This window comes from Drosophila santomea, chromosome 2L (assembly GCF_016746245.2).
Source record: "Drosophila santomea strain STO CAGO 1482 chromosome 2L, Prin_Dsan_1.1, whole genome shotgun sequence".
Lineage (NCBI taxonomy): Eukaryota > Metazoa > Arthropoda > Insecta > Diptera > Drosophilidae > Drosophila > Drosophila santomea.
Genome location: NC_053016.2, coordinates 14,910,084 through 14,933,242, shown reverse-complemented (window position 1 = coordinate 14,933,242; position 23,159 = coordinate 14,910,084). Strand labels below are relative to the sequence as shown.

The window sequence follows — 23,159 nt, the reverse complement described above, 5'->3', positions numbered from 1 at the left end:
AATGCAAACGAGAACGCCACATAACAAATGCCAAAAAGCGAACCGAAAAAGGGTAAGGAACGCCGTTTCGAGCTGTCCGTGTTATAAATGATGGGTCCCAACTCCAACTCCAGCTCCAAGTCGAGACTCGAGCTCGAGTTCAAGCCTCTTTCTCTCCGAGGCCTTACACTCTAGCGCCACATGCCACGGCAAAAGATCTAAGACCATGTTGCACATCACAAGATCGCCTGTCTGTCCGTCAGTCCGCCAGTCTCAAAGTCTGTCTAAATGTTGGCGGCCCACGCATTCTCCGGCTTAAAGATATCCCAGCGAGAGCAGAGCAGGGAACCTGCTGCATCATTTTTCACTCGAAGATTGCATAATGATTGACAATTCATTATGCCAGCCAGCTCTTCTCTGGGATCTCTTAGGCATCAAGGAGTTAACGGCACGGAAAACAATATGCAGCTAGTATTTATACCCGTTACTCGTAGAGTAAAAGGGTATACTAGATTCGTTGAAAAGTATGAAACAGGCAGAAGGAAGCGTTTCCGAACATATAAAGTTTATATATTTATGATCAGGATCAATAGTCGAGTCGATTTGGCCATGTCCGTTTGTCCGTCCGTCTGTCCGTCTGTCTGTCCGTATGAACGTCGAGATCTCAGGAACTATAAAAGCTAGAAAGTTGAGCTTAAGCATGCACACTCCAGAAACATAGACGCAGCGCAAGTTTGTCGATTCATGTTGCCACGCCCACTCTAACTTGTAATTTATATCCTGGATCCTTGAAATTAGCCAATGGCTTATATTTTTCTCTTAGTGTATGTGAGAGACTCTTGGGCTTTCAATGGCTGGCCAGATTAGGCATCTCCCCGTAGGCAATAAGGAAGTGTGCTTGTTCTCCTTAAGTCCGTGTTCTTGCATTTAATAAACCACTAATGAATATTTTCAAATATTTTCTTTTCTTTCAGGTGAGTGATGATCGAATACAGAATAAATCGAGATACCGAGATGGAAGCGTGTAAGCATAAACTCAATTGCGAGGCAAGAAGTATCAAGGTCAGCTGATCGTTTAATTGAAAAATCCACAAAGGTGTGACCGCAAAAAGCAAAACAACAGAAATATCGTGAACTTTTGAAAACAATAGAGAGATCCGAGTACTTGGCCCCAACCGAGAGACCGACTGCAATTGAGCTCCATAGATATTGCACAACTTTGTCGGTCGTTTCGCACACCTGTTGCTGTATGCTGCCTTCAAAAGCCCCAGTCGATGTCTAATTGAAGCAATTAGTGAACCCATTATGGCATTTTTCTTCGATTTTTTCCCTCTGTTTCTGTTTCTGTTTTGGTTATATGTATATTTTTCGATACTCTGGCCGATTCAATTAGTTTGCTTTTGTACACTGGGGGGTTGCCGGGTCCGGAGGCTCGTAATTAGCCAATGCTTATCTGTGCTTCGTGGAACCTCAACCAATCCATCCATCCATCCATCTATCCATTTGTGTTGTGACTATGACAACACACCATAACAAACAATATAAAAACACTGACAAAAGACCTCAAGTGACCTTCGTTGGTCGAAAGTTCATTTGCATCAATTTATTATGGCATATTACTCTCTGAACTGTGGGAGTTAATTGCGCAAACTTTGGGCTGCCCTAGTTGATACAAGCGACTAAGACAAAGTCATCAGAAGTGAGCTTATTTAAACGGATGAATATTTCACCTTTAAGCTTTATTAAACCGAAGGAAACTAACATTTATGTGTTACGAAAAAATGTATAATATTTGTTTCAACATAGCTGATAAAAATAAGTTTAAAAGTTCTTGTACATTTTTTGTATAATTACAAATTTTGAAAATTATTCAAGTTGCTTTAAGAACGAGGCTCTGCCTCGTTGCCTGTATGTTAGGGTCCAAGGATAGTAGGGTCCAAGTGCGATTTCAGTTTCTGAGCCGGGAAAGTGAACAGTTGCAAGTAAAATAAGTAAAATAAAATATTTAAATAATAAACTGGGCTTGCGCTCCATTGCAAAATTATTCCTGTTTACTCGAGATTCGAAACGATACTGACTACGGCATATGGATTTTAATAGTGCACAAGGCTCTGGCAAAAAATATGGAAATAAATGTGAAATCAATCTATTCAGTAACCCTAGATAACCCCAGATCTTATGCGTACTTGGTCTTAATAGTAAATTCTGAGCTTTGTAACGAACGAAAGCAATTAAATATTACAGCAATATTAATATTATTAAATATTACTGCAATTAAATTACACTATCCAAAAATTGAGGGATAGGATCCTAATAATTTTTGCGGACTAGTACAGTGTTTCGGTTCAAACATAGCTCGAAAACAAAGTCAAACCGGCTAAAAAAGAAAACAAGAGAGAACGCTATAGTCGAGTTCCCCGACTATCTGATACCCGTTACTCAGCTAGTGGAAGGGAGAAGGAGAGTCTTAAACACAATTTTTGGCGGTTTGTAGGCGTTATAGTGGGCGTGGCAGAAAGTTTTTTGGCAAATCGATAGAAATTTACAAGACCAATATAAAAATGAAAAAATATCAAAACATTTTTCAAAAGTGTGGGCGTGGCAGCTTTGGGCGGTTTGTGGGCGTTAGAGTGGGCGTGGCAAAAAGTTTTTTTGCAAATCGATAAAAATTTACAAGACTAATACAAAAATGAAAAAATTTCAAAACATTTTTCAAAAGTGTGGGTGTGGCAGCTTTGGGCGGTTTGTGGGCGTTAGAGTGGGCGTGGCAAAATTTTTTTTGACAAATCGATAGAAATTTACAACACCAATACAAAAATGAAAAAATATCAAAACATTTTTCAAAAGTGTGGGCGTGGCAGTTTTGGGCGGTTTGTGGGCGTTAGAGTGGGCGTGGCAGCATGATTCGACAAACTTGCGCTGCGTCTATGTCCCTGGAGTCTGTATGCTTAATCTCAACTTTCTAGCTTTTGTAGTTCCTGAGATCTCGACGTTCATACGGACAGACAGACGGACAGACGGACAGACGGACAGACGGACGGACAGACGGACATGGCCAAATCGACTCGGCTATTGATCCTGATCAAGAATATATATACTTTATATGGTCGGAAACGCTTCCTTCTGCCTGTTACATACTTTTCAACGAATCTAGTATACCCTTTTACTCTACGAGTAACGGGTATAATTAACGCCTGGTTTTAGGTGGTAGAGAAACTTAACAAATAGGAAATTTTCCAGCTTAAAAAATGTTGATATGCTTGCTAAAGTGGAACTGCCTAAAATTCCAAAGTCCTAACTGCCCACTTGGTTTTCACAAAGGAAAACATTTGCAATTTTCATAAATCAAACGTGGAAATCTCGACAACAAATGAAGCTGAGCAAAGACCTTCAACCCTTGGCACTTTGCATAAGCTTCATTATCGTGCGAAATGCCTGGCCGAATGGCCACGTGCATGCATATCTCTATGACTCTATCTTAATTAAACCCATCTTCCTTCACAAGTGCTTCTGCCATGGTCACAATTCACACAGAGCTGTCAGATTGGCTGACAAAAAATTGGGGGTACTCGCGCTGACATTTAATGTCGTGTCAACTTAAACAAAAAAACAAAAACAAAAAGAAACCGAATCTGTAAATGAGTTCACTGAACGCGCGACAAACCAAACGGGCCAGCACAATCAACGTCAATCAATGGTCAGCTGACTTACGATGTCCATCGTTCCCCGCTCCCCCCTCGCCCGAATGCATTTCATTTATGCATTTTCCACTCTTGCAACCAAAGTCACTTTTGGAGTTTGTTCACCCATCCACGCGGACTGGGAACGGGGCGCCATTTCCAAATATCCATACAAATATTTTTGCCGCGCTGTTGCTGTTGCTGTTGCTGTTTCTGTTGTTGTTTTTGGTTTTGTTTTTTCGGCTGCAACCTGCTTGGGTAATATCATATTTTAGCAAAACTTGTTGAAAATTCCAAGACACCAATACAAAGGCCGCTCGCCACACAGCACACACGCTGCTGCTGACCAAGCTCTAATAACTAATGGCCAAGAGCGGAGCGGGCCAGTTTGCGGCTTTGCCGCAATTTGAGACTCGATTTCTTGCACCTAGATACAAGGCAGCCCGGGTTGGAAGGCAAACAGAAACCGCATTTTCCGAGCTCCGAAACCAGAAAGGATAGCTGGCAGCAAGGGAACGATGGATACCCTTTCTTCTATAGACGTCTCATATTATTAAACATCAGGATATGTGTCTTCATTTACTTGGCATTTTGAAGAAATTTTTAAATGGAACACATTTATTAATTTTATAGCTGGGTACGATAATAAATTAATAAATAATCCAAAAAGAATTTTTATACCCGTTACTCGTAGAGTAAAAGGGTATACTAGATTCGTTGAAAAGTATGTAACAGGCAGAAGGAAGCGTTTCCGACCATATAAAGTATATATATTCTTGATCAGGATCAATAGCCGAGTCGATTTGGCCATGTCCGTCTGTCCGTCCGTCTGTCCGTCTGTCCGTCTGTCCGTCCGTCTGTCCGTCTGTCTGTCCGTATGAACGTCGAGATCTCAGGAACTACAAAAGCTAGAAAGTTGAGATTAAGCATACAGACTCCAGGGAAATAGACGCAGCGCAAGTTTGTCGAATCATGCTGCCACGCCCACTCTAACGCCCACAAACCGCCCAAAACTGCCTCGCCCACACTTTTGAAAAATGTTTTGATATTTTTTCATTTTTGTATTGGTGTTGTAAATTTCTATCGATTTGTCAAAAAAAATTTTGCCACGCCCACTCTAACGCCCACAAACCGCCCAAAGCTGCCACGCCCACACTTTTGAAAAATGTTTTGATATTTTTTCATTTTTGTATTAGTCTTCTAAATTTCTATCGATTTGCCAAAAAACTTTCTGCCACGCCCACTATAACGCCCACAAACCGCCCAAAGCTGCTACGCCCACACTTTTGAAAAATGTTTTGATATTTTTTCATTTTTGTATTAGTCTTGTAAATTTCTACCGATTTGCCAAAAAACTTTCTGCCACGCCCACTATAACGCCTACAAACCGCCAAAAACTGTGTTTAAGACTCTCCTTCTCCCTTCCACTAGCTGAGTAACGGGTATCAGATAGTCGGGGAACTCGACTATAGCGTTCTCTCTTGTTTTTTAATTAAGGCGTATGATAGTTTACATATAGGGGATTTTTTAATTAGAAAGACCTTTAAGCGCCTATTATAGTCCATGTGAATCTGTTGATCCCTAATCAAATGAATGAAGTTTCATATCAAAAAAGGTCACCATAAATGCATGGTAAATGAAATATGTATACATATTATTTTATATAATAGTTTGTAACATATTCTTGTACGTTTAGAAGTAACTTGAAAATGACAAAATCCTACAAGTTATGTCATAGAAACCTTTTTGAGTGTACATTAGAAAATGCGTGGTGAAAGGCTTTCCACTGTTCTGTAAGCCAATCTGTTTTTTACTTCTTTTTTGCTGCGGCGACTTCCACAAACTTTTAGTTCTTAGTCAGCTGCACATACTCTCCATGATGCACTCGCCACTCCCCTTACTATTCATCTAACTAATCGCAGTGCTTACACTTGAAGAAAATTGTGCATCCCACTCGTTAATTCTTCTGTTCAAAATTAGCCTTTAGAAGTCACTTTACTTTATGCTGTGACTGAGGACATTATTGTTATTACATTAAAAAGTAATCTAATTCGAAATATAGTTATTATTATTATTTTAAAGGGACAATTTTTTTCTGGGTGCAGCTCTAAATGATGCAAGGCAGCAAAATGTTGCGAGAAATTGTTGCGGCAGCCTTTTCTCTCGGTCAGCTTTTCTCCGGGTAACAGCAGCACAAGTTGCAGCAGCAACAACAAAGACGTTCTGAATGTTACGTTATATTATTGCATGTAGCTATTGTTGCTGTTTTTGCTATTGTTGCTTTTCTTGTTGTTGCTGCAACTCTTCTACAGATGCGCCTCGAATTAGGTCTCTTGGCTCTGGGCGCTGCTGCAGTAGCATTTGTTGCTGCTGCTTTGTGGTTGTGCTTTTATTGTGTAATCAGCAGATAACGGCATTTAATGGCTGAATGAGTTTTCCGGAGAGGAAAACTCAAAGAATATGGCGTAGACCAAAACGCATTCCGCACGAGTCCGTTTACTACTGAGCATTTTCCTTATTGTCGATAACTTAATTTTTTCCAACTCTGCTGCAGCTTTGTTTTTAGTGCTATTTTAACTTTTCGCTGTTCAGCTGAAGCGTGGCGCTAATCGATTTCTATGGCCGCAATTTAGGCTTGCCATCAATTTTGAAATTGCCGAATTATTTCACAATTCGTTGTTTTTCCGTTAGTTAGTTAGTTTCCCATTTCGCAGGTCTTCGTGGGGCAGCTTAAATTGCAATCGAGATACTTGTTATTTAGATAGAGTTGTTGATTGCATTGTTCAGCCAGAGTGGTTTCGATTTCATTTTCTGCTCATTAAAGTGGCATAATTAGCTGCAGGGCAGTAAAAAAGAAACGGTTTAGAAAATCGGCTATAAATAATTTGATTTTTTCATGTTAATATTATCCGTATACCATCAATGTTTCAGATCACTCATACTAGTCAAAAACATTAAATATCTGATCACCTTTTCTTTCATATATTGTTACCCATAGCTTACCCATTTTATTGCCTCAGGCTTTTTTCTATTAAAAAAGAAAAAAAAAAAGGAAGAGCACACCATATTGGGAACGATCAAAATGCAATGTTCCAGCAACTAATAACAGTAAACGCTGAACTACTGGCCAAGATTGATTCAGCGATTGCCTCACATCATCGTCGTCATCATCATCTTGCCAATCAATGCCCCCAATGCACCCAGTTCCTCGACTTGGCCTCCCAAAGGGAGAGAAGGGAGCTCAAGTTCGAGCTCGGTCTCGGGCTCGGGCTCGAATGCAATTCCCCCGACAACTCGGCAGGGAGTTGAGAACCCAGCTCAACTTGCCATCTTCTCGGCTGCCTGAGCGACTGTCTCCGCTGACTGGCCGGATCACTCGCATCCACATCCACGTCCACGTCCACATCGGCTGTGGCAACACCAACAAACTGGGCAAAATCAACAGCGACAGCAGCAGCATCAGCATCAGCTTCAGCTTCAGCTTCAGCTACGTCGACGATGACGGCGACACATGCTATGGGTACATAGCATAAAAATTACTTCCTGATTGTGTTACATGCACCCAGGACCGGTCCCGAGCTCCCCCTTTCAGCCAGCACCCTTTCCGACTCCCCCCTGAGAATATTACTTATTTTCACACTGCAAAAACGAAATGGGAACTAAACCGTTCGTAAAGAACCGTTCATAGATGTATAACTTTTTGTTCGATTATAAATTTTTAGATTATCTCTTTTAATTTAGTAAATGTTTTGGATTTTTGACCGATTACACTATTCGACGCTCCTATTCTCGCAGTGCATCGACTTCATTTCACATTCGTCTCTTGTACATACAAAGTGGATGCTGCCCCAAGGCTGAAATGGGTACCACGAGAGTGCAGTTGGGGGAGGGGGAGGGGGCTGGGACTGGGAGGGGTAGGAACTTTGCGTGGGCCAATCTGCCGGCTAGGTGGCCCTCCCGGTTAAACAGGGTGACCCTCTGGATCAGAACCCAGATCGAGAGCTGTGAGATCTGTATCGGTCAGAGTGTCAATGGACGCAAATTTACAAAATGCTTGCTGTTTGTACTCCAGCGCCATTGTTATGGACATTTGGACCATTCCCATTGTCGCCCGGCACGTGTCGGAATCTCTGATCGTCGGCTCAAGTTCGCTCCACTCCCGAGTGGGGAATGGGAAATGGGGAATGGTGGTCCATGGGGGACTAATGGTGCTATATGCGGAGTGGGGCGGATGAGGTGGAAGCGACGACCCCCGGAGGGCAAGTAACGTTTCTGCCTGTCATTTTTCTTCATGTTTATTTTTCGCTTACTGCATTTTTTGGCATTTAAGCCACGCTCAGATCTATCTGTCTTTTTCTTTTTTGGGCCACCAGTTGGCCAAGTTGGAGCTTTGCCTTTTCAGCCGGCTGTTTGATTTTCTGTGTCAGCCTCAAACCCGGAGCACTTGTCGTGATTAGTTTAGAAAAATGTTGGCTATTAATTTGCTGCCTTGAGTAACACTTGTTATTTGGCTTCGCATTTCGCATATAATCTTGTCTGACCGCCTGGTGCCATGTGCGGCCATAGATAATCTTTATGCGCCGCTCCAAGCTCGCTCCGCATCGGTGTCTCAGTCAAAATCGGAATCGCGGGCCCAGAGTTATATAGTTTCAGGCCCGAGACAACGAGTCGGCCATACAAATGGGACTTGGCTTTCAGAGCTTCAAAGCCTGAGCTTGAGAGCGGACTTGGCGGGCCAGGGGTATTTGCTCCCATATCTAACATGTGTTCAAGTGTTTCTTTTTTGCCACGCTGCCGCATGTCTTATAAAACGAGTCGAGACTGGTGAACTCTGCCCAAGGGGAACTAGATCAGAACATCAGCACTCAAGCTATAGAGCAAATCACACAACATATTCTAGGACGCAGTGTAACACTCTTCTTGTAGTGCCTTAAGATAAAGGCATATCATGCAAATCTAAACTATTTTGTATACCTGTTACAACGTTTTATTTATCACTTACATAATGGATATGGAAATGAATATCCGATTCTTTTGATGCCACCAATTATTAGAGCAGAACATGTAAGGAACAAATAGACATCCTGCTCTTTTGTTTTAACACTCGAAATCGGTTGAATAATCTTTGCTTAATTACTACAATACCATTGATTTTCCAGGCAGTAATGAATGGCTATTAGGTTCCATAATGAGTGCATTATCAGTGTTGGCTACAAACTCCCATCGGATCAGGGCTTCATTATCTCACAACGCCCATGCACAGCCAACAGCAGCGATCCATGCAGTTGCATAATCACTATCTTCTTCGGCTGTGGCGTGCATCCGTCAGGTTAATTAGTAAAATACCTGGTGACCAGGCACGTATTGCCATTTAAAAAGCATCAGTAATTTTTTCCTCCATTTTTCCGCAAATTTTGTTGTTGATTAATCTCCACCTACTGCCGGCAACCGGTCGGTCGCATGTTTTTGTTCGATCTACTGTGTTGGGCTAAATACTAGAACTATTCGACGCTTAAATACTCTTTATCTATAATAGTTTTGCTTAAAAATAATTGTTAATAATTTACCACAACTTACCATTCCGGGGTTCACCTACAAACAAATTAATGTGTAGATGATAGTTCTTTAAAGTGAACAAACAAACATAGCAAGTCGAAGATAATTGTGTGATTGGTCAATTATCGGCACAGAATATTTATAATTTCAAGCAATGTATCTTGTATCGTAATTTTCAATATTTTCCGGCATTTCCTTAAGGCTAACCTACCCCAACATTTTTGCGATTGCACTGCCTCTCCCATTTTGGCCATTGTGCCCTAGCCAATCGATTGCTTCCTGCATTTTTAAATGTCCTCCCCCCTTTGCTACCCGGCAGCTGGCCAAATTAATCAAGCGTGTGCCAAAAAAAAAGAAGGTGGATAAGGGGAGGAGACCAGCAAAAATTAAACGAAAAAAAGGAGTTATAAATGAAAAATGCTGGACAATTGCATGGTTCGCTTACAGTGACTAATCGATTTTTGGAATTAAGTTGCGCCATGGAAAGGAAAGCAAACTTGCAACGCCAGCGGACGGCAGGGAGTGGGAACTCTGGAAAAATGGTTTGATATGGCCTGGCCAGATTCCACTCCATGCGATTCCGTTGGTTCCATTCCGCTGCGTTGGGTCCTCAATGTCCGATGGTATTGTGGCTCTCTTTGGTCTGGTGGCTATTGATTTTTTACGAACCGAGTGGCCCCGACTAGAAGGAAGACAACGCACTCGAATTGGAAGTATGCCAAGGCGGCGTGCCCACAACTCACCCCACTGTGTGGCTGGTATATAGCTACACCGTGAGAAACACACCCAGACAGAGGTTGATTCATAAATGCAGCAAAAACAATATTTTCATTAGATTCAACATTTAACAGCTGAACTAAAAGCTTTTCCAGTTACTCGTCCGTATGGAGGCTCTTGCGTTGCATTATTAGCCAAAATAGTTAAATTAAGTTGTACGTACTTACATTTATCAGAATTTTTTCTCTTGGTGTAGCTGTAGGCTCTCAGTGCCAATATTCCTGGGCAATGTGTCGGCAGATTTGTTTGTTTTCGCATTCGATTCTCGGTCGTCCGATTGGGTTTCCTATGCCTGACTGGCTGGCTGACTGGCTGCCTGTGCGTTTGGAAATGTGCCAAAGTTCAATGCACGGCATTGCTCTGGCGAAATTTCGACATGCATTCGCATAGTTGAGATGCACTAGAGACGCTCTAGAAATGTGCACGAAAGCGCTACGAATATTGATGGTGAAAAGCCTTGGGTAGTTGGACTTGACTTTGCACTTACAATTTAGATCAAAGGTTGAAAGGAGAACATATCAACGACTGATGCAAAATAATCAGCATAGTAAATATTCCCACAACGGAACGGAATCATATAGAAAGTAATCCAAACCTCATAATTTTTTTTTTTTTTTAATAGTAATAATAATTTTTATTTATTAAGGCATAGCGCCCATCAAAATTCGCTGCATACTTTCGGGCACGCCGAATTTTGTCATTACTTTTCACACCCCATAGATGACCCATATCTATTATCATAGGTAAATGAATTGCCTACTTTTTGCGTAAAGCATTATTTTAATTCGAAATTTACTCTTGATCCTCCTCATCATTGCTCTGCATATAGTGCAAGAACTGGTCGGCCATGTGCCAATACCAGTGCAATTTGACCAGCTCCAGTCCACCCTTATCCGCAATCCAAATCTGACCATTTTCAGATCTTTCGATGGCGTTGACAATGTTCTGACCACAAACAGAGGTCGATTGGCAGGGAGCGCGTCGCAGGCGGTCGGCAAAGGATTGTCCGTATTCCAAAAAGGCTTTTAGTTCCCGGTCCACAAAGACCCTTGTGGGACCACAACAAACCGCCATGACAGCGACCCCGTTTTGGGAATAGTAAAGGGGATCCTGAATTAAACAATTAAAAAATGTAGAGGTAGAGATATAGGGATTGCATGCAACTCACCGCTAGGCTTCTGGTAAATCCAATCCCACCGAACTTGGATGCACTGTAGGCGCAGAAAACCGGCGAAGGGTCCAACCCAATGACCGAGGTAACATTCACAATTAGCCCACCAGATCCTCCCATTTGCCTGTCCATATAGGGTAGCACCGTGGCCACAGTGTTCATCATTCCAGTTAGATTTGTGTTGATGGTGGCGTCGATGTTATTTTCATCGCACAACGTGGCCCCATTGATCAGGACATCGATGTAGTCCATTTGGACCATCACTTCATCGAAGTACTTCTTCATTTCCTCCCTTGCCATGGTCACGTCGTAGGTCCAGAAAAATATCTGGGTACTCGGCTTTATCGACTGCAGCTGAGCGATGGCTTGAGGATTTTCTGTACTCTGTAAAATGGCCAGTTTCTAAAGAGCAAAACTGTTAGGAAATTGTTTGGCTCATAGTAAATACTAAATAGTAATTCCCCTTTTCTTTGAATTTCCTGATAGAGAATACAAATATTTACACATATTGCTTATCTGGCTTTTAGAAATAGACTCCATTGGTGGCTTAATATCGAATCTTCTATGAAAGCAGAAGATAAGTGAAAATTTTAAACGACAAAATGCTTATCATATCATAAAAATGATAACCGCCTAAGTTGTAAGAATAATTTTTTGTTAGTTGTACACCTTTGAAAATTCGATATAGTGATGCATTTCTTTGAATAGCATTGCAAGCGAGCGAAAGTGCCGAGTCCTTCAACGAAATCTAACTGTTAGGAAATTGTTTGGCTCATAGTAAATACTAAATAGTAATTCCCCTTTTCTTTGAATTTCCTGATAGCGAATACAAATATTTACACATATTGCTTATCTGGCTTTTAGAAATAGACTCCATTGGTGGCTTAATATCGAATCTTCTATGAAAGCAGAAGATAAGTGAAAATTTTAAACGACAAAATGCTTATCATATCATAAAAATGATAACCGCCTAAGTTGTAAGAATAATTCTTTGTTAGTTGTACACCTTTGAAAATTCGATATAGTGATGCATTTATTTGAATATCAGTGCAAGCGAGCGAAAGTGCCAAGTCCTTCAACGAAATCTAAGCGAACCAGAAACGTAAACTTAATTGTTGCTCAGCGCGAAACAAACATGAAAAACTCATTAACTTAATTAGTTTGGACAGCGACTGGCTGGACTAGTTTTGAGTTCGATCTGAGTAGAAACTGAACCCCAAAGCCGCCAGCTTCCCGCTCACTCACCGCTATGTTCTTGGTCATGAGAACCTTGCTGGTCTCCAGTGCGATTCCTCCGCAATCCGCCACATAGCAGACATGCTTGCCCGTCAAATCGAACATTCTTTCTATCCGCTTTCCACGACTTCTGTTTTACGACTGATTGTCGGAGGAATTGGGCCTGCTCCGCCATTCCAGCCACTCCCACTTATCTATTTTAATTAATTTAGCCAGGCAGGCGGCTTATCACTATTTTGGATTTCTCAATTTTCATATATTTTTCCATATTTTTATGGAGAGTTTTATTATCGAATTAGGGGAAGAATGTGAGTGTGCTTCGAATCAGCCTTATTGCCTTGCGTGAATATCTGGTGGTTCGCAGAACCCTATGAACTAATGTGTTATGTGTGGTGTTTCTTGGGAGTATCACTTCTTTAGATGCCGGAGTCCCAGTGCTTGGACCACTGGATGGCCTCCAGGGTGCCCAAGTCCAGTTTCCAGATGGCACCGTTCTGGTTCAGCTCGATGGCCTTCACAAAGTTCTCGGCGCAGGCCAACGAGGGCTGGGTGGGGTGAGCCAAGAGCTTCTCGGCCACCTGGGGCTCAACATCCAGCCAGGAGTTGAACTTGTGCACCAGGGTGGTGCGGGTGATGCCGGGGTTCACGGTGTAAGCGGTCACGCCGGTGATGGGGGCCAGTTTCTATTGAGGTGTCATTGAGGAAATTAGTTTTTTGAAAACTCCAGCGTTCCGCTCATTGAACTTACCGCCAGGGAGCTGGTGAAGTTGACCACGGCAGCCTTGGTGCCGGAGTAAACGGGCACCTGGTAGATGGCGTTGAATCCAGTCACGGATCCGATGTTGCAGATGATACCACCGGGTCCACCCTTGCGCTTGTCCCAGAAGTCCAGGATGGCAGTCGTGGTGTTCACCAGGCCAGTGTAGTTGACGGCGATGGTGCGCTCGATCTGGTGATCGTCCAGGATGCCAGCTCCGTTGATCAGGACATCGATGGTCTTCAGCTGGGCGAAGATGGTCTTCAGCAGCTTGGTGGTCTCGGCAATGGGCACGGTCACATCATAGGGGTAGAAGGTGACGGTCACCTTTGGATTGATTGCCTTCAGCTCGGCGATGGCAGCCGGGTTCTCAATGCGGTCGAGGATCACCAGGTTCTAGGATTGAGTAATCAAATTAAACCTCCATCCAAAATGGAGCCTGTGGGCATCGCATAGTTACCTTCAGGTCCCGCTTGACCAGCTCCTTGCTGGTGTCCAGACCAATGCCTCCCAGACCGGCCACGAAAACCACGTTCTTGTTGGTCAAGGTAAACACCATGATGACTTCTTTTTGCTTGAGCAGGCTCTGTCGATCTGTTTCAATGGGAGGAGGGCTCCGTTAGTTGTTGCTTTCCAGTTCGTGTCGGCCCCGTATTTATAGGAAGATCTTTCCCGCAGAAGCTCCGGTTACGTAGAGCTTTTCTTTATCTACCGTTACGCGATCGCGGCCATGTACGCAAGCTGCTCAGCCGGCGACGGCAGCGCTGCCTCGTTTATGGTTTATTTTTATTTTTCGGCACTCTCGGTTTGTTTTTGTTTGGAATATTGTGCCGGCAAAGCTTTTTCTATATTAGTATTCGGCTTGTATGTTTATAATTTATGCCCAACTATGCCTGATGTTTGGAAAATTACTGCTCGTCTGCACGCGCTCGCTTTTGAGATAGCTAACGAAGGCGAATGCACGGCGCCGATTAACAGGGGCGGGTTATGTTAAAATTCCTATTTTTAGAAGTTAACCAACAGGTGATTTTCCAAGACGAATATTCGGCACAGGCACAGGCCTCCAAATTCTAATTTGATGCCAATTAATTGTGTTTGCTACTATTTGTGCAGGTTGTAATAAATTTAAATTGAATAAATTTAAGTTTAAAGTTTAAACTGGTTTATACTGGTATTTTGTTGTTCGCACTTGCATAATCAATTCCTTTTCCTACTTACTTGATCAAATAAGTAAATTTGAAGAGATGCAAGTACTCGCTAGCTGGTCTGCTGAACTGCAACTGACAACTGCACTGAGACAATAATCGGCGACTTGGACTTTTACAGCTCCTTAAATACTGTTTTCTCGTGGGGGCGAGTGCAGTCGACGTCGACAGCGGCGGCAGCAGCGCCGTCCATATAATTTGTAATATGTAAAATGCAATAAAAATAGGCAAACGAGCGATCTGCAAACAAATGCCGGGTAGGAGCCCAATGGAAAATGGAACACCAGAATAAACACTGAGAAAAAATGCCTGTAATTATTACATAAAATGCATGAAAATTTTACTAAAGTAATTTATTAAAATTTGTAAAAATACTTGTAATACTTACAAAATTTTGTGTAACCTCTTTTGACATAATAACGGTTTTCCAACAATCATTTAAAAAAAATTTTTTTTTTTAATTTATTTGCTAAAATCTTGGGTATATTTGAAAAATTCGTTATGTTCCGAGTGCTGTTATTTCTAGTGAAATTTGGTACAGTGCAAGACCCCGAGTCAGAATACTAAGAGCTTTGACCTTGTGAATGTCAAGCATAGCAAGGAGAAGTGTAGAAAGATCCGCGCTCGTGTTGTTGCTGCGGTCGCAATTGAACTTCTGCTTAATTTGCATACGTGTAATTCTGAGACTGCGGGCCAGCGGGACGGGAAGGGGATGGGGTGCCCGTTGGAGGCAGCGTAGAATCAATCTAGAAAAGTTGGAAAGGCAAGCACAACACGCCCCCTAAAAGCAGCTCATTAGCAATCTCACTTGTCCGCAACTGCGACCAAGCCCACTTTGTGGCCGAGCCGGAGTAGCGGTTTCAAATGCAGCTAAGCTTAACCCATGCTCGCACAACAGATCACTATTCCTCAATTAAATCTATCATACTAAAATGCATTAGTTTTAAAATTTATTTTTATTTCGTATTTCTTATTTATTCCAAATGGTTATATAATAGCAATTGCAGTAGTATTGTAATATAATTTAATAGCACAAATTTAAAATTAAAAAAAAAATCGAATAATAATAAATATAATATATTTAAAATATATAGTATATTATAAAGAATTATAAAAACAAAGTATAATATAATAATAATAAATCCAACAAGAAAGAACGCTATAGTCGAGTTCCCCGACTATCTGATACCCGTTACTCAGCTAGTGAAAGTGCGGTTTGTGGGCGTTAGAGTGGGCGTGGCAAAAAGTTTTCTTGCAAGTCGATAGAAATTTACAAAACTGATACAAAAATGAAAAAATATCAAAACATTTTTCAAAACTGTGGGCGTGGCAGCTTTGGGCGGTTTGTGGGCGTTAGATTGGGCGTGGCAAAAAGTGTTTTGGCAAATCAATAGAAATTTACAAGACTAATACAAATATGAAAAAATATCAAAACATTTTTCAAAAGTGTGGGCGTGGCAGTTTTGTGCGGTTTGTGGGCGTTAGAGTGGGCGTGGCAGCATGATTCGACAAACTTGCGCTGCGTCTATGTCCCTGGAGTCTGTATGCCTAATCTCAACTTTCTAGCTTTTGTAGTTCCTGAGATCTCGACGTTCATACGGACAGACAGACGGACAGACGGACAGACGGACAGACGGACGGACAGACGGACATGGCCAGATCGACTCGGCTATTGATCCTGATCAAGAATATATATACTTTATATGGTCGGAAACGCTTCCTTCTGCCTGTTACATACTTTTCAACGAATCTAGTATACCCTTTTACTCTACGAGTAACGGGTATAACAAAGATTTATTACCTATTATTATATCTAGTATCTTAAATTTCCTCCATTTAAATTTCATTTTACGATTGACCCAACCCTAAGAAACTAATTGATTGTTTCCAAATAATTTCTTGTAATATGGTGTATTTAGGGCGTTAAACATGATGTGGGAGGAGGCTACTGCAAAGGCAATAGCACATACATATATATGATGAGATGAAAAGAGATAAGCATGCGGAAGAAATAAGCTTTCAATTTGCATAAAACCTAAACCTGTTTGTAGCTATAAACAAACTATATATGTATTTATTTATGTGAGCGCACGAATTGTTGCACCTAATTGGAAAATATATGGGCTAAAATCTATACAGATATCAGGTCTTTGTGGCCAAGTGCTCTGGCAGCTTGGGGAAGCTTAAGAATTCATAAAAGTTAAATCTATTTTTTGAATTTTTTTTTAATAATTTTATTATATTTGTTGTATTATTTTATTTTTGATAATCTTTTGGGGTCGCACTGAGCGTTATCACTTAGCCGAATTTGGTCACTTGGGGAATGCATGATTGGAAATTTTCGGCTCTTATTAAGATTTCCAGCTCCACATTTTCCCACAATCAATAGCTCATTTTCCCAATTGACCCACTAATCGAACGGGTTGCTCTCCTGCCTTGGCAACTGACTGCAAAGTAATATAAACAACATCGTATGACTGTTCGCGCCTCCAGACGCTTCAAACGTTAATTTAATATGGTCTGGCCTAGTCTGGCCTACAGTTTTGCTTATCAGCAAACGTGCCTAACGTCTTCTTGCTGCTCGGGGGAACCGAAACTGTTTTTATTGGGTACACTGATCAAAAATGATGGCATTCACGCGTGCAAATATTATGAATTGGTAAATAAGAAAATAAAGTCAGATTTGTTTTTCTTATTTCGTATCTACGTCAAGGAATTTATTTTTGGATTTCTCTTAATTCTCTATAGTTGCGAAAGCTCTTCGTGATAAAATTTCTTAAATTAATGTTTTGTTTTGGTGATAATTTATAGAAGCTTAACTTGTTTAAAAGAGCCAAAGCACTTTGAAAATTTAAACTAGTTACTTTAAAAATTTAAACTAGCTACTTTAAAAAGTTAAACAAGCTACTTTAAAAATTGAAACTTGCTAGCCAGGGTATTTAACCTACGCTCCAATCTTTTGGAATATTTGTTACATGCCCTGTACAGCGGACAGTGTGCGCCTTATCGGCTTGGCCCCCAAGTCATGCCGCCGGTGACATTCAACCTCTGGGGGGTAATGACGCCAGCGGCGTACCTGCCACAACCGATTTACACCAGCTCCCACACCAACACACCAACACACCAGCACACACCCATGCCCATCAGTATCGGTATCGGTACACGCTCGCCAGCATTGAGATGTCGTTTCGCGGACTGATTAGGGCGGTGGCATTGTCTTCCCGCTGCGAGTGTCTGTCTAGTGAGACGAAACTGGGGCTTCTAAACGGCGGGTTCTAAGCGGCTTACCTCTAGTGTGCTAGAGAATAATGTGGGAAATGCGAAGTGTAGAGGAGCGGAAAAGCGGAAAACGGGTGGTGACAGGGTTTTAAGGGGCCAGGGGAACCCTAGCACACGTTCCGTTTATTTGGGGCGCGGCTTGCAGTGCATCTCGATGCAAACATAATCTAATTTACTATTCCACCGCCTGACCCATTTGACCATTTGACCCATTTGCCAATCTCTCGACAGCGAAAAGGAGGAAATCAACCTGGTTTGACGTAATTGAGTGCAGAGAATCTTTCCCGCGATCTGATCAGGTTTCCTGCACGCTTGACTTTGCTTTGGGGTTTGGGAAACCGCAGAGCGACTGTCTCATTTGATTTTCTGCTAAACGTAAATAATTATATATTTTATTCAAATGCAGTTTATTTTGTTTCGTATTTACCAAGTTATTGCAGATATGTATTTGTATATAGCTTATGATCGCCCAAAACCATGTTGTTACCTCTCACTTCGTTAGTTCCTACATTCACTGCATAGATTTGATTCCATATTTATGAATTCGATCGCAAAATAGCCAACGTGAAAAAAGAATTACACAACATATAAAGAACTAGACCATAAACTAAAAATTGGTGCTGAGGCTTGATTATTCGCGTGCGAGATGCCTTCTTCTCTGCCTTATAAATAATACGCCTGACACACCTCAGCACTCCACTCACACTCTCCACTGAGGAGAAATCAACTGCAGGAAGGTGCAACGTGCAACTTGCAACTTGCAACTTGCATCTAGCAACTTGCAACGCAATGGGGCAACAGAATTCAACGTCATCTTCGCTGAAGGTTGAGCTTAATTTGCTTTGACTTTTAACAATTTGCATAAATATCAGACACACGTTGAGTCCTACACCCTTGTGGCTGTTGCACGTTTGTTATGATTCTGGCAACCAACAATAACAATGAAAATCAGATCCAGATTCCGATTCAGATTCAGATTCTTATTCAGATACAGATCCAGATCCAGATCCAGATCCACACCGAATCAGTGCCAATGCAAAGGCGAAGGCGGAGGCGAAGGCGTTGGGGCTTGGTTGCCTTTCATGGGAATGACAACGTCTGAAAATTTATGAAAGAACGAATTATAAAGGAATTATGATTTCTGTCGGGGGCGTTGAACATTATTTACCTGCGATCTTGTCTTTCCTCACCATTTCTCGTCCCACCTTTCGTATTGCAAATTGCAAGCGACAATGCAAATTTGTTTTAGAGTTCATCACTCTCATCGACCGATCGCTATAGACCTAGACTTACAACCAAGTGAAGATCAAATAATGGAAACTTGCGAACAGTTGGATGTTTGAGTACTCACATATTAGTGCTATTTAGTAATATTTTTCTTCTTTTTTTAATTACAGCGCTGGCAAAGAAGATGGTTTGTTCTCTATGACGATGGCGAGCTGACGTACTCGGTTGATGATTATGTAAGTAATTGATTTGAAAATATTTTAAACAGTTTCAGTATCTATAGGTTATAATAATTTACCAACCATAAGCATAATTGCGATTTCGGTTTTAAATACCGCCTGGTTGGTTTTCAGTGAAAGCAAACAATAAAAAGATAAAACAACTTTCTGTTATGGGGTGGTCTGAAAATATAAGATAACAGAGCTCGTAAAATATTATACAATCCCAAAAGAGCTTCTAATTATGGTGCTATGGCATTACTGTACCTTATCGGTAGAACCAATAAGTGTGCTGGCGGCCAAAACAATAATAAATGTACTTTTCCTTAACCAGGCGATTATTTATGAAGTGGAAGAATTCAAGTGGCTTCTTAATTGCCAGATTGATTTATTTTTAGTGACTTACTGAACAAGTAATAAGCTTAAATATAAAAGCTTCTTAAATAAAAAAGAAAGGGTACATTTCTACGAGATATGCCGAGTTCAGTTTACTACCGATTAAGACTTAAGTTTGCTCCTAATTCGAAGTCACATTTAATCTTAAGAAACAACATTCTTACTCAATAATTAACATATCTTTCCTTTAGCCGGAAACCATACCGCAGGCGTGCGTGGACATGACCAAAGTGCTGGAGGTCACCGGCGCCGTGGAGGTGACAGGTCACCCCAACTCCATCGCCATAACCGCTCCCGAGCGCGTTACCTTTGTGAAGGGCACCAGTTCGGAGGAGTCCCAGTGGTGGCTCAACATCCTGGCTGCCTTTCCCAAGTCGAAGGGTCGCCATAAGAGAAGCGCCACCCTGCCCGGTGGCCAGGTGGTGGGCAGCCTACGCCAATCGAGCAACGGCGATCTAACCCTCTCCACCAAGCTGGGCAACCGGCACAGCTCCTATCACAAGGACACCCTCACGTCTTCCCAGTCGGCTGGCAATCTCTTGAGCAGCCTGGACCTGGGTCCCAGCTCCACGAAGACCGCCAGTTCGCCTCTGACCACCACGCAAACGGCTCTCGCCGATGATGAGGAGGACGATGGGGTGGAAACTGGCGAGGATGTGGACGAGGACGAGGAGGATGAGACGGCGGTGCCCAGGAAGTCCAAGACTGTCAGCATTGGGGGCCAGGACGAGAACAATCGCAATGCCGGCAACGAGATCACAAATCGGGGTAAGTTCTTTTATCTCATTTTTTAAAGAGGCGTAAAACATCTGTTGTGATGCTTAGGAAACTAACTTTGTGAAAAGCTGATAATTTATAACTTAGCAGAAACACAAACCTTAGAAAGCTTCTAGAAAGTGTTTTGTTAAAAACTTAGTAGTGAATTTTATTTGTTAAACTTGTATTTAAAAAATAAAAATGTATACACAGGACATGTTACATTGTGTGGTCTGTCAATAACAAATTTGGTTGAGTAGCAGTAATAACTCAAGTAATTTAGCAGCCAACTGTTTAATAAGTGGTTGTAGGGCCATTGCAGCATTTATCTTTATGCAATCCAGTTGATGAATATGACTTTTACTTTTTAATGAAAATGGCTGGCCAGCTTACTTATCTTTCGCTCTGTATTTTGAACCCTTTTCGCGAATTGTGTTCCGCTTGCCTTTCGTGGATGTGGAGGCACTGGGTTCGGTTGAGCTCGTATCGGCTGCTATAATTTTTATGATCATTTATGGCTTGCAGCAATCAAAATTATCAACCTGGGCCCAGACGGACAGCGAGTCCGAGGGACTGAGGCTGAGGGATTGCAGGAATATTCTATATTCGGTATATTCGGGGCAAGGAAGCAATGAAGGAGATGGTGATGGTGATGGTGATGGGGTGGGGGTCAGTGCGTGCAGCTAGTTAAAGCCGCAGCCACGAAATTAACCTTGAATTCACACACAAAGACAGGGACAATCGTGAAGCAGGGCTGACTGGCTGACTGGCTGGCTGACTGGAGAGGAATCCTCGCCACTACTTAAGATCGTATAATGGTAGGCTTCATAAATTTTCTTTAGATCCCAGCCAGACTCTCGAGTGGAGTTGGTCCGTTGTGAGGATCGCCTGGTTGGTGGGTCGGTAATTGCAGTTACTGTGAATGTTCTCACATACATTGCTGCAGGATACTTGTTCATGGAAAAATGATATTCACGCTTAAATTATAGTGTGTCTGCCCTCAGATCCGTTGTTGTGCCATCACGGATGGATCCAAAGAGGGTGGTGGTGGTTGTGGACTGGACCAACTCCTCTCCTTGGTTGCAAATTCAAGGCTCAGCATCCGCATCAAATGGCATTATTCCGTTGATAAATCGCCAGTTAAAGACGTGAACCAGTTCGAATTGCATAGCCCACGAAATGGAAAGCGAAAATGTACCAAGCATCTTGACAGATTCAAGGGTTTATTGCTTATAGTGAACACAGATCTGGGAATATTTGAATAAATATTATTATTTATTATTAAGAAACATAGATGGAGCTTAGTTAAAAGTGGAACGAATGCAACTCAAATGCTCTCCAAGCTTGCAAAATAGCTTTGTTCTGAATCGCTGCAACTATTCATTTTATTTACCCACACAACTCGTAATAATAATGGTTCTGAAGAATGCATTTCATTATTGCACTTACCTGCGGAAAGTACCGCTTCTGGGGCCACTGCAATGGTCAGTTTTCACACTCACATTTGCCACCTTTTTCGATTAGCGATGCACCGTTGGCTAGTAATGGGTCTGGAAGTCTGGCGAGGCCGAGATCAGTTACCAGATACCAGTTACCAGGTAGGACTCTAGGGCATTTCACTTGGGTGCTGACACAGACTAATTACATTCCATCAATAAGCAAAATTGTGCGGCAAATGAGGCAATTCATTGGACTTGGTTGGCTGGGCGAGCACTTTCTGAATGGGTGTTAGGATGCAGGATAGAGGGAAAAAGCTCTTAAAATGCACAACGACAAAGATTATAAACTGTCTACACCTAATAGCCGTCGGCAGGCCAATGTCAGGCCGGGGCCAGTTGAAATATTTTCCAAGTCAGCGCTACATGATAGCCCCTCTGGACATGAGTGCACCACCATGTGGCTTCTCTGGCCAAGTGGCTTTGTCTCTCTGTAGGGACTTGTAATGGGCAAAGTTCCACGGCAAAGTGAATAATTACAGTGCAAATAAATCTCGGGGTCTGGTGTGGAAAGGCTGCGCTCGGTGGATGGGTTTAGAAATTTCAGCAGACTCTTCGCAGAGGTGACGAAATTCAGCTTCACAGCTAACCGGCGATTAAACGCCCCAAAAAACTAAAACCCCAGACAAAACCCAGGCCAACAATCAAATCATCAACCTAGGGCCCTTTGCAACCAAACAAGTTTCCGCAGAAGTTTGCGTTTCACAAGAATTAAGTGCAAGATTGTATTACAATGACAAATTGTAAGAGACCAGGAGACGTGCAGAAGTAACTACTTATGATTGCAACAAAGTAGCTGCGCATTCCATTAATCTGATGCACTAAAAGAATGGGTTTTAAGGGCAACAAATCGAAATTAGTTTCATACATTCTTGAAGTTTGTTTTTCACAGTGTGCTGCTGACATAGAACTTGCATTTGAACTATCTGCCGGGCGGTGTTATCGGTGGCTAACCTTCATACTATATCAATCGCTAATTACAGCCCTTTGCAACTTTGTAAAAGAGTCAAAGAGAGTTCCATTAGTTCTACCGCGAATTCATTATCTTTCTATTGAGCAGCCCCATTATGAGCCACACAGAAAAAGCATGTTAACAAACGTGGTTAGCTGGACGGACCCAGCTCCAGCTCCAGCTCCAGCTCCAACTCCATTGAGGCCTGACAACTTCTGTGCAAATGCAAAATGACAGCAGTGGATGGGCCGGGAGGCGTCTCGGCAGCTAACGATGCAGGTTGTGCGATTTACGAGACTGCAGAGCTGCAGAACTGCAGAGCTCCAGAACTGGGAAGCTTTGAAACTCGAAAGGAGGAGAACCACCGGCTGTAGAAGCCACCATCACCTATAACCAATCAATATTCATAAGTGTAACGACTCGAAAGCAAAATTTATGCAACAAGCTGCGGTCCGGTCTGGCAGGGTTTTTCAT

General features: G+C 42.1%; 3 protein-coding genes and 1 long non-coding RNA gene across 6 annotated transcripts in view; 1 reads left to right on the top strand and 3 right to left on the bottom strand.

Moving 5' to 3' along the window:
* Nucleotides 1–23,159, top strand: part of LOC120443998 (protein outspread) — an 83,455-nt gene that overhangs the window by 52,483 nt on the left and 7,813 nt on the right. For both annotated transcript variants that reach the window (XM_039623476.2, XM_039623477.2), the window contains exons 3-4: nt 19,038–19,103; nt 19,673–20,249. In XM_039623476.2, the coding sequence (XP_039479410.1) occupies nt 19,038–19,103; nt 19,673–20,249 (643 nt within the window). The remainder of the gene's footprint in view (nt 1–19,037; nt 19,104–19,672; nt 20,250–23,159) is intronic.
* LOC120444000 (alcohol dehydrogenase-related 31 kDa protein) lies at nt 10,652–12,526 on the bottom strand. Its single transcript, XM_039623478.2, has 3 exons — nt 12,409–12,526; nt 11,161–11,565; nt 10,652–11,102 (listed from the first exon to the last, which is right to left on the bottom strand). Exons 1-3 carry the CDS (start codon nt 12,502–12,504, stop codon nt 10,785–10,787), a joined length of 819 nt encoding a protein of 272 aa, XP_039479412.1. The 5' UTR covers nt 12,505–12,526; the 3' UTR covers nt 10,652–10,784.
* LOC120444001 (alcohol dehydrogenase) lies at nt 12,634–14,528 on the bottom strand. Of its 2 annotated transcripts, none has more exons than XM_039623479.2 (4): nt 14,375–14,528; nt 13,617–13,750; nt 13,148–13,552; nt 12,634–13,082 (listed from the first exon to the last, which is right to left on the bottom strand). In XM_039623479.2, the coding sequence occupies exons 2-4, from the start codon at nt 13,713–13,715 to the stop codon at nt 12,816–12,818; spliced, it is 771 nt and encodes a 256-aa protein (XP_039479413.1). In that variant the 5' UTR covers nt 13,716–13,750; nt 14,375–14,528; the 3' UTR covers nt 12,634–12,815. The 2 variants fall into 2 exon arrangements, with proteins under 2 accessions (XP_039479413.1, XP_043861673.1); XM_044005738.1 differs by having other exon boundaries at nt 13,617–13,742; nt 14,375–14,393.
* On the bottom strand, nt 17,849–19,128 carry LOC120444002. Its single transcript, XR_005615611.2, has 3 exons — nt 18,992–19,128; nt 18,809–18,923; nt 17,849–18,738 (listed from the first exon to the last, which is right to left on the bottom strand). It is a non-coding gene; the product is annotated as an uncharacterized LOC120444002 (long non-coding RNA).

Excerpts from the sequence above, each read along its gene's own strand:
- LOC120444000 (XM_039623478.2), bottom strand. The coding sequence starts at position 12,504 with ATGTTCGATTTGACGGGCAAGCATGTCTGCTATGTGGCGGATTGCGGA. Across the intron at positions 11,566-12,408 it reads TCATGACCAAGAACATAGCG|AAACTGGCCATTTTACAGAG; the intron begins GTGAGTGAGCGG and ends TTTGCTCTTTAG. Across the intron at positions 11,103-11,160 it reads GATTTACCAGAAGCCTAGCG|GATCCCCTTTACTATTCCCA; the intron begins GTGAGTTGCATG and ends TGTTTAATTCAG.
- LOC120444001 (XM_039623479.2), bottom strand. The coding sequence starts at position 13,715 with ATGGTGTTTACCTTGACCAACAAGAACGTGGTTTTCGTGGCCGGTCTG. Across the intron at positions 13,553-13,616 it reads TGGTCAAGCGGGACCTGAAG|AACCTGGTGATCCTCGACCG; the intron begins GTAACTATGCGA and ends ACTCAATCCTAG. Across the intron at positions 13,083-13,147 it reads ACTTCACCAGCTCCCTGGCG|AAACTGGCCCCCATCACCGG; the intron begins GTAAGTTCAATG and ends ACACCTCAATAG.